The sequence below is a fragment of the Anomaloglossus baeobatrachus genome, chromosome 3 (assembly GCF_048569485.1).
Source record: "Anomaloglossus baeobatrachus isolate aAnoBae1 chromosome 3, aAnoBae1.hap1, whole genome shotgun sequence".
NCBI classification, from domain to species: Eukaryota; Metazoa; Chordata; class Amphibia; order Anura; family Aromobatidae; genus Anomaloglossus; species Anomaloglossus baeobatrachus.
The window spans coordinates 474268027-474289774 of NC_134355.1; the positions used below are offsets into that span (position 1 = coordinate 474268027).

The 21748-nt window shown below is 45.8% G+C and overlaps 1 protein-coding gene across 2 annotated transcripts in view; it reads right to left on the bottom strand.

Annotated features, from left to right (window-relative positions):
• The window catches only part of KCNMB2 (potassium calcium-activated channel subfamily M regulatory beta subunit 2), a 1063037-nt gene that overhangs the window by 277684 nt on the left and 763605 nt on the right, over positions 1 to 21748 (bottom strand). For both annotated transcript variants that reach the window (XM_075340610.1, XM_075340609.1), the window contains one exon: positions 1426 to 1545. In XM_075340610.1, the coding sequence (XP_075196725.1) occupies positions 1426 to 1481 (56 nt within the window). In that variant the 5' untranslated portion in view covers positions 1482 to 1545. The remainder of the gene's footprint in view (positions 1 to 1425; positions 1546 to 21748) is intronic.

Below are 21748 nucleotides of genomic sequence, written 5' to 3' on the forward strand. Positions count from 1 at the left end.
TTCACACGCACATACCTGGTCGGCGACGTCGCTGAGACTGCCAAACTATCCCTCCTTCAAGGGGGAGATGCGTTCGGCGTCACAGCGACGTCACCGCAACGTCACTAATCGGCCGGCCAATAGAAGCGGAGGGGCGGAGATGAGCGGGACATAACATCTCGCCCACCTCCTTCCTTCCGTAGTGCCGGTGTAGGCAGGTAAGGAGATGTATGTCGTTCCTGCGGCTTCAGACACAGAGATGTGTGGTGCTGCAGGAACGAAAAACAACATCGTATCTGTAGTAGCAGGAGCGACATTATGAAAATGAACGACGTGACACAGATCAGCGATTTTTGACTGTTTCATGCTCGTTCTTCGTTGCTCCTAGGATTTACACATTGCGATGTCACTACCGGCGCCGGATTTGTGTCACAACAACCGTGACCCCGACAATATTTAGGTAGCAATGTCGCAACGCGTAAAGCACGCCTTAGTGTAGAAGTGAGACTTGATGGATACCTTAAATTAGAGAAGAGTATGGCAATTGTGCATAGAATCGCATAGAACAATATATACTTAGGGAAGAAAACGGGCAGATGGATGTAATTTGTACAAGTTATTATTACAGATGAGCGAAAAAAAATGTCAGTAGCCTTGTCCAGTGGCCATGTCAGTAGTCTGTGGGCACCGGACAGGTCCATGCCAACCTCTTCCTACCTGGTAGAATCTCTGATATCTCGTCTGATTTCTACGCCCAGCACGAAGACGTTATTACGGCATGACAAACACATTACGAAGTGCTTGCAGGATCGCCAACTACCCAGAAATTCCTGGACAGTCAGGAAAAATAAGGTAATAAGGTAATTTTTCCTCTATCCTTTAAAAAAATTGATGTGGACATGATCTTTTTGAAGTTGGAAAGTCTTCAGATTATTATGGCTTTAATGACTGTATCATCATTTTACAGATTACAGTTCTGCCAATGTCTTTATATCAGAATTATGGGCTGTAAAAATCCATCACTTCAAATCAAAATGATTTATTATTGTTTTCCAATATGTCTGTAAGAATTATTGGCTGTCTGATGCATAAATAATAATTCCCCCAATACCTGCTCATAAGACATAATGGCACAATGCTTTCATGATGCTGTCGGGACTTCGTCTTCATCATTACGGATCAAATACAATATTATTTAAATATTTTTACTGATTAAAACCATTAAATCAGTTATTACTAAACTTTTGAAAATACATACTTAATCATAATATACATACACACTATAAAGTTAGAGAAATACTAATAAAGTAGACATTTCCACTAAATTAGTGGGTACAATCACAATTACAGGCTATATTTGAACTTAATTTGAACTAGTATAATATTTTAAGGATAAAGACAATCACAAGTCTCTGACGACAGTAAAGGAAGATATACGGGTCTTACCTTCTTTCATCTGGTCTGTATGATGAGGAGGACCGGCCACTGGTCCAAATAAACATCTTAGAGTGTTGTCCAACTTTGCCTTTCTTGACAGTGGTGGACTTGGTGGAATGATGCGGAGACCTATGAGAAGGATACTTTGAGTCACTCATTTGACAAAGGTGATGAAAATCAGTGCCCATAGCCTGAATGCTGTTTAGGGCAATTTTTTTATATCTTCTAGTTTATACTCCATGTTTTTTTCACATTAAGAGATGCGATAGATTGGCTGATTGTGTAAACTAATACATAAAATCACATAAAGTCTCCTCTCGTGCTGCACTTTTAATTGACAGCACTGCCTTTGACTTTGATTTTCACGTGTTCACTTCCAGCAGTGTGAGATAAGGCACCCTTTATTCCTGCCATGGTAGAATTTGCTCGAAAATGAGAAGACAACAGTGACCTAGTAGCTGTAAAGTCCTAATCCTCTAGGCTTTTAATAAATCGTAGTTGTGGATGCTACAGTTTTGTGCTTTATTTAATCCTCCCATGTTTCTTCTAATTCTTTTCTTTTTTTCTGAGCAGAAATGTATCCAATCTCATTATATGACTCCTCGCTGCATTCATGCTACTTTGATCCAAACCTGTAGTTAAACATCACCTCTGGTTTAAGTACAGAAACTCTCCCCCCACCGGCACCGCTCAGGAGAATCTTAGCAACCCGGCCAGGTGCTCCTGTTCCATGATGTCTAATGTCCAGTGATGCAAGCCGGATACGTTCCAAGGTTTGTTTCCTTTTACCTTTATTGCTTTCATGGTTTTAACCACTTCATTGCCAGCTCATTACAGCTATAACAATAAGTATATACAACATTCTGTCTTTTACAGCAACTGATTTCTCTGATTCTATTTTATGACAGAATTGCTTAAAATAGCAACACTTATAATAACGTTTGCCTTTTTCAAGTGTCTCAGACTTACTTAAAAGTGGTGTTTGACCTTTGAATCTACTTTAATATATCAGGCAATGACATTATGAACAATCTTCTATATAGCCATTAACCAAAATGCTTCATCTTGTGAAGGGAGTGATTCAGCAGTTTATTAGAGAATCGTTAGAAATGCAATTTCCAAGTCTACGAGAATAGGCTAATCAAAGGATTTCCTGTGAAACGCCAGTCTAGATAAATTCTCCCCATTTACTTTAATAGTCTATAATCCACTTTAGTTCTGTGGCCAACGAAACACTTCTGTGCATAGGCCACCATAGGTGGTAGGATCCAGTGTTGTTGTCTGTCTGCTCTAAGGGGCACTTTGCACACTACGATATCGCAGCTGTGATGTCAGTGGGGTAAAATCAAAAGTGACGCACATCCGGCGTCGCAGTCGATATCGTAGTGTGTAAATCCTTTATGATACGAATAAGGAGCGCAAAAATGTCCAAATCGTATCATCGGTGTAGAGTCGGTCATTTCCATAATTTCGGAAGGACCGATGTTACGATGTTGTTCCTTGTTCCTGCAGCAGCACACATCGCTGTGTGTGAAGCCGCAGGAGCGAGGAACATCACCTTACCTGCGTCTGCGGCTCACGCCGGCTATGCGGAAGGACGGAGGTGGGCGGGATGTTTACGTCCCGCTCAGCTCCGCCCCTCCGCTTCTATTGGCCGCCTGCCGTGTGACGTTGCTATGATGCCGCACGACCCGCCCCCTTAATAAGGAAGCGGTTCGCCGGCCAGAGCGACGTCGCAGGGCAGGTGAGTGCATGTGAAGCTGCCGTAGTGATAATGTTCGCTACGGCAGCTATCACCATGATATCACAGCTGCAACGGGGGCGGGGACTATCGTACTCGGCATCGCAAGCATTGGCTTGCGATGTCGTAGTGTGCAAAGTGCCCCTAAGACCACTGCATAGGACTTCTGCCGTCCAGACTGGGAACTGGGAAAGGTGAATATTAAAAAGTAATTAAGATAGACATGATTATTGTGTGTGGGATACAAGGCAGGTGACCAAAAAAAGGGTTAAAAGGGGTGGTTCACCACTTAGCTTTACTAGCCACATTGATATAACATTCAGAAACAAGGATCCTCTCAAATACCTTGTGTTGGCAATAGTGCCTCTGAGCAGCACTACTGCGGTGCGCTTATCCCCATAGCGTGACTCCCATGCTCCATGACCTCTAAGATCCAGTTAACCTAGCATCACCAAGGTGGGCCAAAATTTTCCTGAGTGACTGGGCTGTGGGTGGAGTTGTGCCGCCCCAGCAGCGGATCGAACCGCTCGGATCCGGGGGTGGTGTTTGTTCATGGCTCGATGGTCTCCGAACCCAGTGGCTTAGGGACCACACTCAAATGTGAAAGGGGGTATTTACAGGGGATTTGGTATAGTTTGTGATGCCACCTGTGGTGTACGGTAATTAGGAGTACTGCCGCTGCCCTTGCTAGTACCCGGGGTGATGGAGTGGGGCAGCTAGGTGATGTTGACCTCCACAGGTAGGGACAGGCCCCAGGACTCTGTTTGGAGGTGCTGGGACGCAGTGCAGGGGTCAGTCGGGTACTCACTCTGCAATGAAGCAGACGCTGACAACAGGGTAAACCAAGTCTCTGAACGCCATTGCCTCTCGAGGGGAGCTCGTCCGGGTCCCGTCCCCTACAGTGCTGCTGGTGGTCCGTAACCTACCTCCTGGCACTAAGTTTTAGATTGTCCGTTGTGGCCCAGTAGCTTGGAGCTATCCGGGCCCCGCTCCCCACTGTGGCTAAGTGAAGGAGCCTGCTTTCAGGAGCTCACGCTTGGAATTTTCAGTGGGCTGCTTGCTAGGAAAGCCCTATCCCTCTCGTTGTGCTAGTGCCCTCGATCTCTGAGCTGGGTGGGAACAGTCCATAAAGGCCCCGTTCTCCTCAGGTTAATTGCCGGGTTGCCTGAAGCTTCTCCCCAACCTAGGGTCCATGTATCCCGTCGTGCCTTCGGACCCGGACTTGTGATAGGACCAGGCTGCCGGCCGTCCTCCTCGGCGGGTTCCAGGCACCTAGCATCAATCACCTGCAACTGGGGGTCAGACTCCTCTAGGTCTAGACCACCGTCTGCGACCTAGTTTTCCTCTCCCCTGGGAGCGCCAACTCCCAGCTTCCTCAGAGCTCTTCACAGCTCGAGGGCTACCACTTAACTGACTGACCTTGACACCTCCCACCTCCCTGTCTGACCCCTAGGTGGGCGGCCCTATTCCTGCTTAAGCAGCCCACTGGTGTGCCTGACAGATGTGGTGCAAAGTGTATCTAGGATTTGTGAATGCTGATGGAGGCAGCACTACAGGATAGAGACCCAGAACCATGGGGGGTTGAATACTGTACGGGGAGGGCAGTTTGTGCAGTACCATGTGACGACCTGAATAGTCCAGGGGCGTCAGAGTTTCACCGCTCATCACAGCCCAACATTGCTCCTGCTTGTGGCACTTTGCAGTGAACGAGAGAGCACGCGACATGCTAGGTTGTGACACTGGGCTGTGATGAACAGTTAAACTCCTGCCACAGCCCAGTCATTCACGAGGACTGGGGATGACTTTGGTGATGTTGGGTCAACTGGAAGTTGACGTGACGTCACTAGACATCAGAGGTTACAGAGCTTGGAGGGGGGTGTCATGCGATAGGGATGAGTGGATCGCAATAGCGCCACTCAGAGGCACTATATTCAATACAAGGTCCTTGAAAGAAGCCTTGTTTCTTAATGTTGTATCGATGTAGCTAGTAAAGCTAAGTAGTGAACCACCCCTTTAACTGACATCTTTAAAGCACATTGCTGTCAGTATTATTACCTCACTGTTCTGAGGTATAAGCAAGGTTAATTACTTTGGAGGCATAAAGGATGATAAATTGAGTCTCATAAAGAGACTGCTAATACTCTATGAGGGAACAAAAAGAGGAGACAAAAAGAGACAATAGTCATTGCGTGGGGAAAAAGTGGTGCTATTACCTTTGGAGTCACAATGAGGGCACCGTTACTTTGTGGAAAACCAAAAAAGATTATTACTTTAGGACGTAATGGGGTTTGGTACAATTGGTAGCACAAAAGGAGTATTACTATTTATTTATTTTGCTCAGTTATATAGCGCTATGAATTCCACAGCGATTTACAGACGTGAGCATCTCTGTCTACATATCGGCTCACAATCTATTTTCCCTATCAGTATGTTTTTGGAGTGTGGGTGGAAACCGAAGCAATCGGAGGAATACCACGCAAACACGGGGAGAACATGCAAACTCCTTGCAGATGTTGTCCTTGGTGGGATTTGAACCAAGGACCTCATAACTGCATTATTACTGTGATCAGGGCTTCAGGTTTTTGTGGGCCCCGGGCGGAAGAGTTCTAGTGGGTCCCATCCACACGCAGACACCCACATACACAGATACGTACACGTACATATTTAAAGACAAACTCACAAAAATACATATAAACAGACAAATTTATACAGTCATATACACTGACATACATAGATACACATCATACATACATACATACAGACAGACACACAGCTCTGCTGCATGCATGCATACAGGCACACACAGCTCTGCTGCATGCATGCATACAGACACACACAGCTCTGCTACATGCATGCATACAGACACACACAGCTCTGCTGCATGCATGCATACAGACACACACAGCTCTGCTGCATGCATAAAGACAGACACACAGCTCTGCTGCATGCATACAGACAGACACACACAGCTCTTCTGCATGCATACATACAGACACACACAGCTCTGCTGCATGCATACAGACACATACTGCTCTGCTGCATACATACAGATAGACAGACACACTGCTCTATACATACAGACAGACAGACAGAGACACACACGTGGCCCTTGGGGGCCCACACACCTTGCTCTGCGGGGCCCACACATGCGTCTCTGTGGGGCCCACACATGCGGTTCTGTGGGGCCTACACACACGGCATTGCGGGGGGTCAGGGCATACATCTCGGGAAAAGGGGGGGAAGCCCATACAGCTCACCGGGGCCCATAAATCGGGGGGAAGGGAGGGCACATACAGATCAAGTGTGGGGGGAGGGGTGTAGTACATACCGCTTGGTCACGGAGGAGATGGGGTCCACACGGCGACGGAGAGAAGCGCTGTGCTGGGGGTCGCTGGATGGCACTGCACCTCCTTCATTTGTGGGACTGAGGAGGATGCCGGGTGGCAGCTCCGCCCACAGATGAAGCTCAATCCAGAAGGATGCAGCGAACGTTGTGGTCTGCGCGCCTTAAAGAGATGGCAGCCACAGTTTGCTGACGAGAACTGTGGTCCCCGGAACTCGGCCCGGGGGCAGCAGAACTGAAGGAGAGTGGGCCCGGCCCGAGGACAGCAGAACTGACGAGGCCGAGTGGGCCCCTCCGACTCTCCAGAGCCCCGGCATTTGCCCGGGTATGCCGCGTGCTGACGCCGGCCCTGACTGTGATAAAGCAAGAAGCAGGGAATTTTGCTGTCTAGATGGCACAATGAAGGATTTAATACTGTGTGAGAACACTATTACTTTGGGAGGCATAAAAAAGGGCACTATATATAGCGTAGGCACAAAGGGGACACAGATGTGTAGGTGGCACTGAGAGGAGATTTGAGAGCAGTAGCATAATGAGGAATATGTGAACGAGGAAAAGTCACGGGATGAAGAAATCTTTAACAGGCTGGATATAGAAAAAAGTGTGTGTTACAATCAGAAAACAAATATGTAAAATTCTGAAGGGTTCACAAACTTTGAAGCACCACTGTAGAACTGTGATATGACCATTTTATGATGGCTGTTAGAGATAAGCAAATCCATCCATAAGGCCTCTTTCACACGTCAGTCAAAAACACACATTTTTTACTGATGTGTTAAAGACGCATATAGCCCTCCGTGTGCCATGATTTTGGCACGTGTTTTCAGTGTGCTATCCATGATAATACACGGAAATCAGGCACTTATACTCACCTGACCACACAGGTGCTGTCTGTGGTGCTGATGTCTCCAGCTTTCTTGTCTCCGGCGCTTCTGTGCATTGAATATTCATAAGCATAAGTAACCAGCCTGGAAGCAGGAGACAGCAGCACCAAAAACAGCATCGCTGGAGACAGGTGAGTATAAAAATATTTATTTTTCAAAGATACGTGTTTTTTCTGGTACGTGTTACACGGATCACCTCACTGTGTGGTCTGTATGACATCAGTGATGCCAGAGAAAACGGACTTGTCTCCATGTGGAGCACACGGACACGTGTGTACGCAGCACGGAAACATGATCAGTGAAAAATCACTGATGTGTGTGCAGACCAATTGCTTTTAATGGGTCTGCATATCTCCGTGATTCTTGTATATATAAAAACAGTAACATACGTATCAGAATCACTGACATGTGAAGAGGGCCTAATGCCTGCTTTACACACTTCAATAAATCTTTCAATCCGTCGTCGGGGTCAAGTTGTAAGTGACGCACATCCTGCATCGTTCGTGACGTATTTGCGTGTGACACCTACGTGCGATCAAGATTGAACGAAAATACGGTGATCGCATACACGTCGTTTATTCCTCATACATTGGACGTTTTGTTGTATGAACCTAGTCAATTGAAACGTGTGACATCCCTCATACGATTTTGATGTCTGAGGCTATGTGCGTAGGTGTGCGCTCTGCACCGCAGCTTAAAAAAGCTCTGCTTCAGAGCGCAGCTGAAAAGCTGCGTTCTGAAGCGCCTCACAATGTCTGTCATTCACTAATCTCTGTCAGTCCGTCACTATCTCTGTCCCTCTCTCTCTGTCCATGTCAGTCTATCCCTCTTACCCCCTCTCTCATACTCACCGATCCCCGATCCCCGGCGCTGCACTGCATTCACACTGCTCCGGCGGCTTTTACTGTTTTGAAAAAGCCGGCCGCCCATTAAACAATCTCGTATTCCCTGCTTTCCCCGCCCACCGGCGCCTATGATTGGTTACAGTGAGACACGCCCCCACGCTGAGTGACAGGTGTCACACTGCACCCAATCACAGCAGCCGGTGGGCGTGTCTATACTGTGCAGTGAAATAAATAATTAAATAATTAAAAAAAACGGCGTGAGGTCCCCCCAATTTTAAAACCAGCCAGATAAAGCCATACGGCTGAAGGCTGGTATTCTCAGGATGGGGAGCTCCACGTTATGGGGAGCCGCCCAGCCTAACAATATCAGTCAGCAGCCGCCCAGAATTGCCGCATACATTAGATGCGACAGTTCTGGGGCTGTACCCGGCTCTTCCCGATTTACCCTGGTGCGTTGGAAAATCGGGGTAATAAGGAGTTAATGGAAGCCCATAGCTGCCAATAAGTCCTAGATTAATCATGTCAGGCGTCTATGAGACACCTTCCATGATTAATCTGTAAATTACAGTAAATAAACACACACACCCGAAAATCCTTTATTAGAAATAAAAAACACAAACATATACCCTGGTTAACCACTTTAATCAGCCCCAAAAAGCCCTCCTTGTCCGGCGTAATCCAGGATGATGCAGCGTCGCATCCAGCGCTGCTGCATGGAGGTGACCGGAGCTGCAGCAGACACAGCCGCTCCGGTCACCTCCACGCAGCTAATGAAGACAGCCACGTGATCAGCTGAGCTGTCACTGAGGTTACCCGCTGTCACTGGATCCAGCGGTGGATGCAGCGGTGGCCGCGGGTAACCTCAGTGACAGCTCAGCTGATTGTGCTACTCACCTCAGTTGCTGCGTGGAGGTGAGAGGAGCAGCGGTGAGTAGCGCGATCAGCTGAGCTGTCACTGAGGTTACCCGCGGCCACCGCTGCATCCACCGCTGGATCCAGTGACAGCGGGTAACCTCAGTGACAGCTCAGCTGATCGCGCGGCTGTCTTCATTAGCTGTGTGGAGGTGACCGGAGCGGCTGTGTCTGCTGCAGCTCCGGTCACCTCCATACAGCAGCGCTGGATGCAACGCTGCATCATCCTGGATTACGCCAGACAAGGAGGGCTTTTTGGGGCTGATTAAAGTGGTTAACCAGGTTATATGTTTGTGTTTTTTATTTATAATAAAGGATTTTTTCATGTGTGTGTGTTTATTTACTGTAATTTACAGATTAATCATGGAGGGTGTCTCATAGACGCCTGACATGATTAATCTAGGACTTATTGGCAGCTGTGGGCTGCCAATAACTCCTTATTACCCCGATTTGCCAACGCACTAGGGTAAATCGGGAAGAGCCGGGTACAGTCCCAGAACTGTCGCATCTAATGTATGCGGCAATTCTGGGCGGCTGTTGGCTGATATTGTTAGGCTGGGGGGCTCCCCATAACGTGGAGCTCCCCATCCTGAGAATACCAGCCTTCAGCCGTATGGCTTTATCTGGCTGGTTTTAAAATTGGGGGGGACCGCACGCCGTTTTTTTTTAATTATTTAATTATTTATTTCACTGCACAGTATAGACACGCCCACCGGCTGCTGTGATTGGGTGCAGTGTGACACCTGTCACTCAGCGTGGGGGCGTGTCTCACTGTAACCAATCATAGGCGCTGGTGGGCGGGGAAAGCAGGGAATACGAGATTGTTTAATGGGCGGCCGGCTTTTTCAAAACAGTAAAAGCCGCCGGAGCAGTGTGAATGCCGTGCAGCGCCGGGGATCGGGAATCGGTGAGTATATGAGAGAGGGCTGCTCAATTCAGTTACTCAGGAGTTTAGCGGTCACCGGTGAGTCCTTCACAGGTGACCGCTAATCAGGACGCGACACAGACAGAGCCGCAGCATGACAATGAAGTCGGGTGAAGTTCACCCGAGTTCATTCTGACAGTGCGGCTCTGTCTGTGTCTGCTGTCATCTGCCATTCAGCTCTGCTACATGGCTGTCTGTGTCTGCTGTCAGCGGCCATGTAGCAGAGCTGAATGGCAGATGACATAGTAAAAACGCATCCCTACACATTACACACGCTTGGCAAGTCAATAAATAAAAAAAAAAAAAAGGGTGCCCAATGCATACGTCACAGAACACATGATCTAAAGGATCGCACATAACATTGACCAATTTAACATAGACTACTAACGCACGTGTGACAGCAAATGAACGACCTACGTGCAATCTCATTCAATCGCATATGCGACCTGGGCGTGTCACATCGCAAACGAGATCGCATACCTAATTGTAAGGTGTAAAGCTAGCTTAAGAAAGTGAAATTTGATACATTTTTCACACAAAATATTGGATTTTGATGAAACCAAAACTTTGGGGATTGATTAGCCAACTGGCTATACGTTTGCTGGATTCTTTTTAGGGCCAAGAAAAGTGCAAAATAATAATTAAAAAAAACACATTAAACATGCCTGTCCTAACCTAAAACCTGACTACAGCTCCCGAAGGCTTCAGCACCGCAAGAGCCAAAGATAGAGGCGGAGGACCTAGCAGTTGTGGTGGCTGCAGAGACAGCATAAGGAGTCAGGTGAATTTAATGTGTTTTTTCACTTTTTCACCCCTACCTTCCTCTTTAGTATCATTTGGGGTCTGTAGAGCTCTCAGACCATAATGAGCCTCTATTCACTTTAACACTAGAACTACTGAGGTAGTCATTTTGACTACTTTGCACTATGTATTTCTATATAGGTGTCAAGAGTCCAGTAGTTCTAGTGTTAAGTTTGTACAGATCAGAAATTGAATCTGCCCTAAACTAATTTCGTTAGATTTATTCATCTCTAGTGACTAGTGATGAGCAAACACTAAAACGCCCGAGTGCTTGATATTTGAATTGAGCAAATTGGAAGCTTGGGACAGGCTCTATTTGAGTAACGAGTATAATGGAAGTCAATGGGAAACTGATGGACTCTAACGGAAGACCCTACCAGGGGGGCTAAGAGGGGCAGAAAAATCGCTAAAATGTATGGAAACAGTGCTCAAATGCAATGTGAACAACATGAAGAAGACACCTGGACACATCTCTGACAACCAGGTCACTAATGGGAACAACGTTGTAAAGGTATTACTCCACTTTTACGGACTCACAATAAAACATACAAGACCGAAGATAAAAGGGATTTTATAAGAAAAAGTTTTGGAAATATACATTCTTGTTTAATGACTTGTATATAAGGCAAAATTAAAAAGAGAAAAAATACGTTTTCTACACCCCTTATAGCCAGCCATGTCTCACCATATTTACCTGTTGCCTATTACTTTAGTAGGTGACATAGTAGATTGTAAAATAAAATTACACCCACGGGTAGACGCCTTTAAATGTATGGTTAACATTTTACTACCTTATCTGGGCATGCGGTGTGTGTGACATGGTAAAACACATGCTGTTTATTTTATGGGACGCTGAAACTCACAAAGCCTATGCAGACAAAGAAAGAACCGCCAAAATTAGAAGGAAGACGCACTCTCATAACCCTGTATTATGACTAAGGATGTTTTTACATCTGAAAAGCGTGGAATGCAATTTACTGCAGACACTGGCTATAAGGCTCACTAATTTTAATGTAATCTAATACAAAAAGACTGCAAACCTGTGAAGCTGGATTATCCTCCAAGTAAATTGGTAGAATATCAGAAGGCCATAGTCAAACAATTAGCATGACTCTAGCAGCAGACGTCATAGTTCCTTGGGCAACCAAGGAGGAGAAATGAGGGAAACATACATCAGGTACAGCTGCCTTGCTAACATGTGTAATGTGGAGTTCAAGTGTGTGGGCACATTGCACACCAGTCAGTGGGCTGGCATTTGCTGTGGAAATGGGCCCACACGTGGCATACCTTCAGAAGTAGCTCAGGCAAATCTGGATAGGTTTTCAGAAACTCCCAAACCACTAAGTTGAGCATATAGGCTAGTCATGATACGCGTATGAGCTTGCCAAGCTTCACAGATGCTTCCTCTTGCCAAATTTTCCATTAATAATTATCATCTTGCATCCACTGGAATATCACCATTTTTTTGTCTATGGTCAGCATCCCCAGTTCTCTATGTTTCAAGAGAAGCACTCCTCAGGGGTACCTTATTTGTGTCATCTTTATTGCTTGCATGGAAGCAGGTTCAGCAACATTTTCATGATATGGGTTCTAAAAATAAACGTGCGGCTGACTGTAGACGTGTGCGTGCCTCGTCTGGACCTGGGTATGGGTGATCTGGTGTGGTTTTCTACCAAGAAAATAAATCTCAAAATACCTTCATTGAAGTTGGGACTTCAGTTTATTGTTCCGTATGGATTTACTATGGTCATTAATCCTATGACTTTCCATCTGACACTACTGACTTCATTTAAAATCCATAATGTACTTATAGGTTTCTCTTAAAAAATATTTGACTTCGGGATCCTCTCTTCTCTTTCTTATGCCTTTGTTCCTAATCAATGGGTCATTAGAGTTTCGGAACACCACTCTTGAAGCCAGAACAGTGTGAACAGGTGATCAGTTAAATTGCAGATAATGCTTCAATTATGTTTATCAGCACCACACTGTCTTCCACACTTTCCAGTCTCACTAGCCAAGAGTCTGGACCACATAAACCTCACCCTGATCCTTCTTCCTCTCACCGTGGAGAGTCCCAGGAGACAAGCGAGGGTGAGGGCCACTCTTCCTTATTGTCAGATACAAAACAACCTAATTTCTGCTCCAAACTCTGATTTACAAGTTCTGTTTGCTTATTAGAAGGCAGGTGGAATGCCGAAGAATGAGATAACTTAATCCATGGAGTCCGTGGAGTTTATCAACTTTATGTGCAAACACCTGAGCTAAAGTCTTTGCATTAGGTAAGGATGGTAAGGCGATAAAATGTGTTATTTTAGAAAACATTTCAATAATTACCAAAATGACCATATTACTTACTGGACTAGTCAGGGCGTCACAGGGGACTGTACGCTCTTTACTCTTAGAGGAGGACTCAACCCCTCTTGGTTCTGGGTTCATAACGTACAGTACTGCCTCCATCAGCATCCAAAAATTCTATCACACTTCACACCACACCCTGTCAGACACACCAGTAGGCTGCTGAGCTCGAATAGGGCCACTCACCTAGGAGTCAGGCAGACTGGTGGGAGGTGACAAGTGAGTTCGGTGGTAGCCCTCGAGCAGTGAGGAGCTAGGGGGAGCGTGTGGCTCCTGGGGAGTAAAAGATTGGGTTGCAGATGGTGGTCTGGACCCGGAGGAGTCAGAGACCCAGTCGCGGGATATTGGGACTGGGTACCTGGACTTAGTCTTGGAGGACGGTCGGTAGCTCAAGTACAATAGCTGGTACGGGACCGAAAGCATGGCGGGGTACTGGACCCTAGGTCAGTGGAGTAGCTTCAAGCAACCTGGCAATTAACCTGCGGAGGATAGTGACTTTATGGACTGTCCCCATGAAGCTCAAAGATCAGGGGCACTAGCACAACGAGGGGGATAGGGCTTTCTAACCTAAGCAGCCCACAGAAATCCCAAGCGTGAACTCTTGAGAGCACAGCTCCCTTTACTCAAACACTGGGGAGCGGGGCCCGGACAGCTTTATGCTTACAGGCCACTTGGACATTTCTAAATCTATCACGGGACTGAGCACTGTGCAAAGCGTAAACGCTGGTGAGGTATTTGCGCAGGCGCGAGATTATGGGTGGGTACTTGGATGACGCTGCTGATGACAATCACAGCGCCGCCCATAATCTCGCGCCTGTGCAATCACCTCACCAGCATTCACGCTTTACACAGTGCTCAGTCCCGCTATAGTGCCACTGGGCATGCGTGAGACCTTGGGAGCACAAAGTTACATGAGGGCGGCGTCCTCATGTATGTAAATGAGCAATGGGGGACGATGAACAGCGGCAGGAGGGCGAAAAACGGACGCAATACAGCCCGCCCCAATGACCATAAAACCACATTAGCATACCAAAAGGTAAGAATTTATAACGTGTTTATTTAGGTCTGAAAGGGGGACAGTAGTAAGAGGAACCTTTTTAGAATGCAGCCCAGGAGCTGCAGAAGGGGATTCTTTTAGTTTAATTGCGAAAATTCTGCTGACAGGTTCCCTTTAAAGAAGGAAGGTTCTCATATGTAACCAACACCTGCTTTCCCCTGGAAAGACTAGCTTTTCAGCGCTTAGTCATTCACTGTGAATCTGTGGACCAACGCCGGAATTCAGCGCAATAATCTTCTGCAGCTCGATATCCCTGTTGCAGTGAATGGATCTTAAACTCGGCTAATGATGTTTTATCTGAATCATCATAGATGAGCCCAACTGCGGAGAAAAACCCATCCACCATCAACAATACAGGATAATTAGAGGGGGAGGCTGGAGTCACATAGTGTATGGCATCCGATGCGACAGCATCAGATGCAATATGCTAATGACCCTCAGCTCAGGCTCTGCTGCGAGCGTAAGCTGAGTGTCATGCAACTGTGATCCCATCTTGCGATCGGATCACAGCTGCGGAGGAGACGGAGGGATTACTCTTTCCATCTTCTCCATTGTTAGCTTGTGCATATATCGCACTGCACTCGAATGTCAACTCAGTTCAGGCCAATGTTTCACTCATAGGCTTGTATGGGTGTTAGTGATGAGACACCCGCAGACAATCTCAGCATGACGAAAAACTTGCAGATGTGAGTTGCCCCATTGTTCTAAATGGGGCCGAGTGCGATGTGAGATTTTCTCCCAATTCACTCGTGCGAACCATACACCAGTGTGCCTCTGCCCTGCGTAAAAGACCCACGTTTGTGGTCCACACTCAAAAGAGAGACAAAATTCTGACATGCTCATCCTCACTACCAGAGGAGTGGGGATGTAAATGGGAATATAACGTACATGCCTCTCTGAATGTAGAAAATTGACTGCGCCCCCCCCACCCAAATCTTTCTGGAGAAGCAGTTCAGGCTCTGATGATGCAGAGACCAGAACAGATTGCACCGGTGTGGCGGACTGAGCTTGCTGCTATACTGCACCTTTTAATTCAGCCACCTAAAGTGACAAGGTTTGCAATTGTCTCAGTTGTGCAGCAACCAGATCCATGCTGAAATGTAATGAAAGTAGGGGCAGATATAGGAGTAGGATGGCAACACAGATAAAGACAGAAAAGTTAAAATCCAAAACTCAGACACACTGCAAGCTCACAGGAACAAACAGTAAGAAACTAAGGAGAAAAGCAAAAGAAGTAAGGCAGAAAGAAAAGGACAACAAAGGTTAACACCACAAATACTCACAGTAATAAAGTGCTATAACCACTAGTAAGTCAGGATCACACCATCAGACCAGTATAGACTAGCTATAGCTGGCATTAATGGAATTGTCCAGACAGCTTATATAGGAGGGACGCAAATGTGTCTGGCTCCCCCACAGCATGTGATCAAAGAAAATTTACAAACAGCCCAGCAGGGATTAATTCTTGCTAGTTTCATATGAACTAGAAGTCTGTGGGTTGAACCCAAGTCTCCTTATGCTGATCACAGACATCAGAGAAGTTAACAGGCAGAGTGCAAGAATCTGTAGTCTCCACAGATCTTGACTCCATCGTGACAGTTGGCGATGCCCACAAAAACCATCAGCAGCACATCCACTTCCCCGCCCCTTACCACATGCCTTGCACAGTTTAAATTAGGTAGATACTAAATATGCCTGCAAATTTTTCACTATTAATAGGGAAAAGAAAGTATTTAGCCCTGAAAAAGACTTTTGTTTTTAGGTTGCTGCAACAGTTTAAATAAGAATGGACTGGAAGGCAATAAACCCTGCCTACATGCCTCTAAACCAAAACTATCCCTCCTCCACCAGCTGTCCCTACACTGAGTGCAGGTAACAGTAGTTTATCTAAAGAAAGGACAGTAGGTTTCCCTGAAAAGGACTTTTGTTTAAATGCTGCAGTAGCGGTATACAATTACTGCAATGCCAATTTAACACTGCATATATGCTTGATCTAAAGTCAGCTATCCCTCCTACATCAACTCTCTTAGGCCTCTGTCACATGTACGTGAAAATCATGCACGTGCCGCGAGACACGTATTTTCCCTGCCTGTTGCGTTTGGTAAGTACGTGTCTCCGGTACGTGCGGCCCACATGTGTTCTACGTGTGCTATCCGCGATAACACACAGAGAACCGGTAATTTGCATACTCGCGTGGTCCTTGCTGCTGTCCAGGGTTACTGATTTTCGGTTTTCAGCCCTGCCCACTCCTCGCTGCTGCTGCTTCCGTCCGCAGTGAAGTGAATATTAAATGAGCATAATGAGCGGCGGTCGGCAGCAAGTGACAGCAGCGGCAGAGACAGGAGAGCTGGAGAAGGTGAGTAAAGATTTGTTATTTTTTCTCTGGCACGTGAGTTTTCCCCGGCGCGTGCCACACGGGACCGCATCCACACTACATCCGTGTGTTATTGGTGCGGGCCGTGTGAAGCCCGTGATGTCGGAGAAAAACAGACATGTCAGCATGAGAAACACATGGACACATGTAAGTACGGAACGGACACATGTTCCGTTCCAAAATACTTGCATGTGTCCAAACCATTAAAAATACATAGTGTGTACGTGTACGTGTGTACGTTTCTCCGGTATGTGAGAAAACTGTCAAACACGTACCGGAAGCACGAACGTGTGACAGAGGCCTTACACTGCTTCCAGAGCACAGTGGGCTGAGCATCGAGTCACCGGGTCTTATATAAGACCGGATGACGCAATGCTGCTGGCCAGTCACAATAATGCCAGTAGCCGGCATGTCTGTGGCATTACTGTGTATTGCAGGCAATCCCCACATGTTAATTGGCTGTCTAAAAGCTGTGAAACATGGAGGACAGGGGACCCAGCATGGTGCTTCAGCACCCACGATTACCGATCAAGTAACGCGTGTCTCGAGTACTCCGATGCTTGATCGCGTATCCTGCGGTGATAAGCACCCTCGCTCATCACCACTAGTGACTCTATTATTTCAAGGTGTAGTCTAATAGGCAGATCTTTCATACAGAGCATAAATAAGCCCCTTACCTTTTAGGATCTCAGTAATGAGAAGGCATTTACTAAAATAAATTCTCTAAAAATGCAGGAATGTTAAAGAGGCGCACAATCCATGGCAACAAAACCAAGCAATCATACCACAATGGGAAGATAATATGCAATGATAAACCATTAACGTAATAATGGCTACTGTTGTCAGCATAATCCCTAAATAAATGACTATCCTGATTTCTATCCACCTAATTCATAAACACATTTGCTTTAAGGATCATTGATGTGCTGTGTTTCCATGGAAACATATACTGAATCATTGTGCATAATGAAACACTAGGAAAGTTGATGGTTCATGGCTGTATTAAGGCGCCTCAAAATCTACATTTTACTAAATCTTGCCACTTATTGCATTACTTGGTCCCTTGTTGTCACTTATAATGCAACATATCATAAATGTATCTTTTGCACGGATTTGCCATGAGTCTAGATGCAGAATACATAGTCTGCAGTGTGTATATATATATATATATATATATATATATATATACAGTGAACTGATATCAGCTATTGCAATGAAACCGTACAGGATGTCTGCTTCATCTATTGCCTGGATTTAAGTAACCTAGTAAGCAGCGCTGTAGCTATACGAGATATATAAAATCTTGGTAAAAAAAAAACCCAAAACAATTTAAGCGTAGGGATCAATGATACATACCTGTGTGCTATTCTTTTCTATGACTGTCATCCTTACAACAAAATGGTTTGAAGGGAAATGATTGTGAAATGACTGTGTCTAAATGTAAATTTTCATTTTGCCTCGATCTTGCCGAGGTTGTTATGCTAATAATGAGTTTTGTGTATTTTTTTTTTCTCATTGGAATGCATTCTTGAAAATCAGATAAACGAGCATCTGTCATAGGGACACCAGCGCATGTAGTAATGAAGCATGTGCTCCTGTGACTCCCAATGCTCCAGCTCCGGCTGCACAATTAGGCTGATGGCCAGACCAAGAGGTCCAGGACCTTCTTAACTATAGGCACAATGTACGTGCTGGCATCAACGGAAAGATGTTATTTTTCAACCAAAGCATAAATGCTAAAAATTAAAACTAATACATTGTCATGCTGCTTATATTTACTTATAACCCACAAGAATATTCAATATGTGCAATATCATGGTGGTTCATGCTTGATTGTTATGATGTCTTAGAAGATGTCACATGCGTGGGATATCAGACTGTTGCATGTTCTCCCATTAAAAAAATACATAAATGCACATACATACATAAAAATTACTAAAAATAATGGATTTATTCCTGTGATTGAGCTCTTTTAAGGACATTGAGAGCTCAATTAATAGGGATGCTAGAGGTGGTGTCCAATACAAGGTATATACTGTAGGGAATCAGCTCTGGAAGGCAATGGCAGGGGCGCAGCAAAGAGGCATACATTGGTGTCTGAGTCCAAAAAGGTCAGTGTTTTATTTACACTTGACAAAAACCCATAAATGCACAGTCTTAAGCGGGCTTTACACGCTACGACATCGCTAATGCGGAGTCGTTGGGGTCACGGAATTCGTGACGCACATCCGGCCGCATTAGCGATGCCGTTGCGTGTGACACCGATAAGCGATTTTGCATCGTTGCAAAAACGTGCAAAATCGCTAATCGGCGACACGGGGGTCCATTCTCAAATCTCGTTACTGCAGCAGTAACGAGGTTGTTCCTCGTTCCTGCGGCAGCACACATCGCTGCGTGTGACGCCGCAGGAACGAGGAAGCTCCCCTTACCTGCCTCCCGGCCGCTATGCGGAAGGAAGGAGGTGGGCGGGATGTTACGTCCCGCTCATCTCCGCCCCTCCGCTGCTATTGGGCGGCGGTTCAGTGACGTTTCAGTGACGTCGCTGTGACGCCGCACGGACCGCCCCCTTAGAAAGGAGGCGGTTCGCCGGTCACAGCGACGTCGCCGGACAGGTAAGTATGTGTGACGGCTGTGGGCGATGTTGTGCGGCACGGGCAGCGATATGCCCGTGTCGCGCAACAGATGGGGGCGGGTACCCACACTAGCGATATCGGGACCGATATCGCAGTGTGTAAAGTAGCCTTTACTTCAGAGCAGGATACAAAGGAAAAGCCCAGCTTTGTAGCAGCATAAGTCCCAGACCTGACAGTGCATTTAAATGTAGTTTACATCTACAAAGTCTACTTCAGATCTCCAGCCCAACCACCCACACACTGAGAGGTTCTGGCTGTCTATTTATGCTGTGCTAATCATAGACCTGTGCACATCAGCCACTGCCACAAAACCTGAACTGGCAGAGAAGATCCTGGCCAGGATTAACCTTTTGTCTTCTGCTCTCCAGTGCAAAAGGCACACACTAGGAGGAATATAGCTTCCATCAAACACCATACCCTTTACTGCGTCAAAATACATACAACTGAAGCACCAAAAGGCATATTTTACTCTCTACCCATAGACTTGCATGGATACTTTCTCCACCCATTCACTATCATAGCTACAATAAATAATATCTTATTTATTCATTACACCACATGAAGTATCCCAAGATATATAGTACGGGCTGTACTACCCGGCTTCGCCTGGGTTAATAACTGCTGTTAACAAAATAGAATGTATTAACAAAAATGTATTCTGCACACAAAAACCACAAAACAAATAGATAGAAATGTAATTATAATGTCTGTCTCCCCCTCTGTATATATCTCTCTGTCTCTATCTCTTTGTCTATCTGTCTCTTTCCCTGTCTGTCTATCTATCTCTTTCCCTGTCTGTGTATCTATCTCTGTCACTTTCCCTGTCTATCTCTTTCCCTGTCTGTCTCTTTCCCTCTCTTTCCCTGTCTGTCTCTTTCCCTGTGTCTGTCTCTTTGTCTGTCTCTTTACCTGTCTTTGTCTGTCTCTTACCCTGTCTGGCTCTTTCCCTCTCTTTCCCTGTCTCTGTTTCCCTGTGTCTGTCTCTTTGTCTGTGTCTGTCTGTTAACCTGTCTCTCTCTTTCCCTCTCTTTCCCTGTCTGTCTCTTTCCCTGTCAGTCTGTCTCTTTGTCTGTGTCTGTCTCTTTGTGTCTGTCTCTTACCCTGTCTATGTCTGTTTCTTACCCTGTCTGTGTCTGTCTCTTTCCCTGGCTGCATTGTGACACACCAACATTCCATATAAGGGCGTGGCTGCGCATTCTTCTGAAGTTCTGGCTGCACTGTGGCTCCCAGCTCCATTCGCTTTAATGGAGCCAGGTTTTTTGTCGAATAACTGTAAAGCGCGGGGTTAAAATTTCCCCTCAAAACATAGCCTATGACGCTCTTGGTGTCCAGACGTGTGAGTGTGCAAAATTTTGTGGCTGTAGCTGCAACGGTGCAGATGCCATTCCCGAACATACACACACACACATACACACACACATACACACATTCAGCTTTATATATTAGATTTAATAGACAACCATAGTTTAAGTATAGCACAGTATTTAATACAACCATCAGGGTGAATAACTTTCTAATGTATATTGGAATGTACTCAACACCTATTATCGAACAATGTACTGTATTTATCCAGCTAGCTGCCACTTTTTCAGATACTTCCAGATTTTAGAAGAAATTTTATATACAACAAATCAGTCTTTTATGAACGCTGGCCACAGCCTTCCTATTAGCAAGTTCCTGCCCACCCATAAAATTGTAAGCTTTTCAATGGAATTTAGGTAGGGATCCGGCAAAGAGATACACCTTGACGTTGGCTGCTGGGCTCACATAAAACAGGCTTTTTATGCGTTACATATCTCAATTATGAAATTTATTTCCTTAGCAATAATACATGTCTAAATTCCTGTATTTTATGTGTGCATTACTTAGCATTTCAGAGTGCAGCTGTTTATCTGTTAGAGTATGTTTTTATGTTCAGAATGCACCTGTTCACATTTGTCTGTTAGGAAACAGCGTCACTTTTCTCATTTTAGATTGTAGGGTCATGCCTTTTGACTGAGCACTCCTTTTCAGCAGATTAAGGCAATTTTAAATTTCCTATTGGCAGGTTTCTGCCTGCCCATAAAGTTGTAGGCCTTTTCTAGGATGGGTAGAGGCATTAGGTAGGGCCCAGCAAAAAGAGATACCCCTTGATGCTGGCTGCAGAGGTCACATAAAACTGGTTTTCATAAAATTACTGTGATGACAGAATAAGGGGTCATCAACTGACCCCTGGCTGTCATGACAACTCACCGGTGTCATGGAAGTGCCGATGATGGGATAGAACAGTGTACCCCCTTGCGGCACATTAAATGCTGCTGGCAGAGATTGACAGCTGCATTTAACAGGTTAGCAGCAATGGGCAGAGTGACACTCCACCTGAGCCTGTTAAAGGTACTTGTTGGCTGATTTAACCAGCTGACATGTGCAGGGAAAGATGCGGGGTCATTGTGCGTGCCCGCATCAGAGCCAGGGAGGTAGTA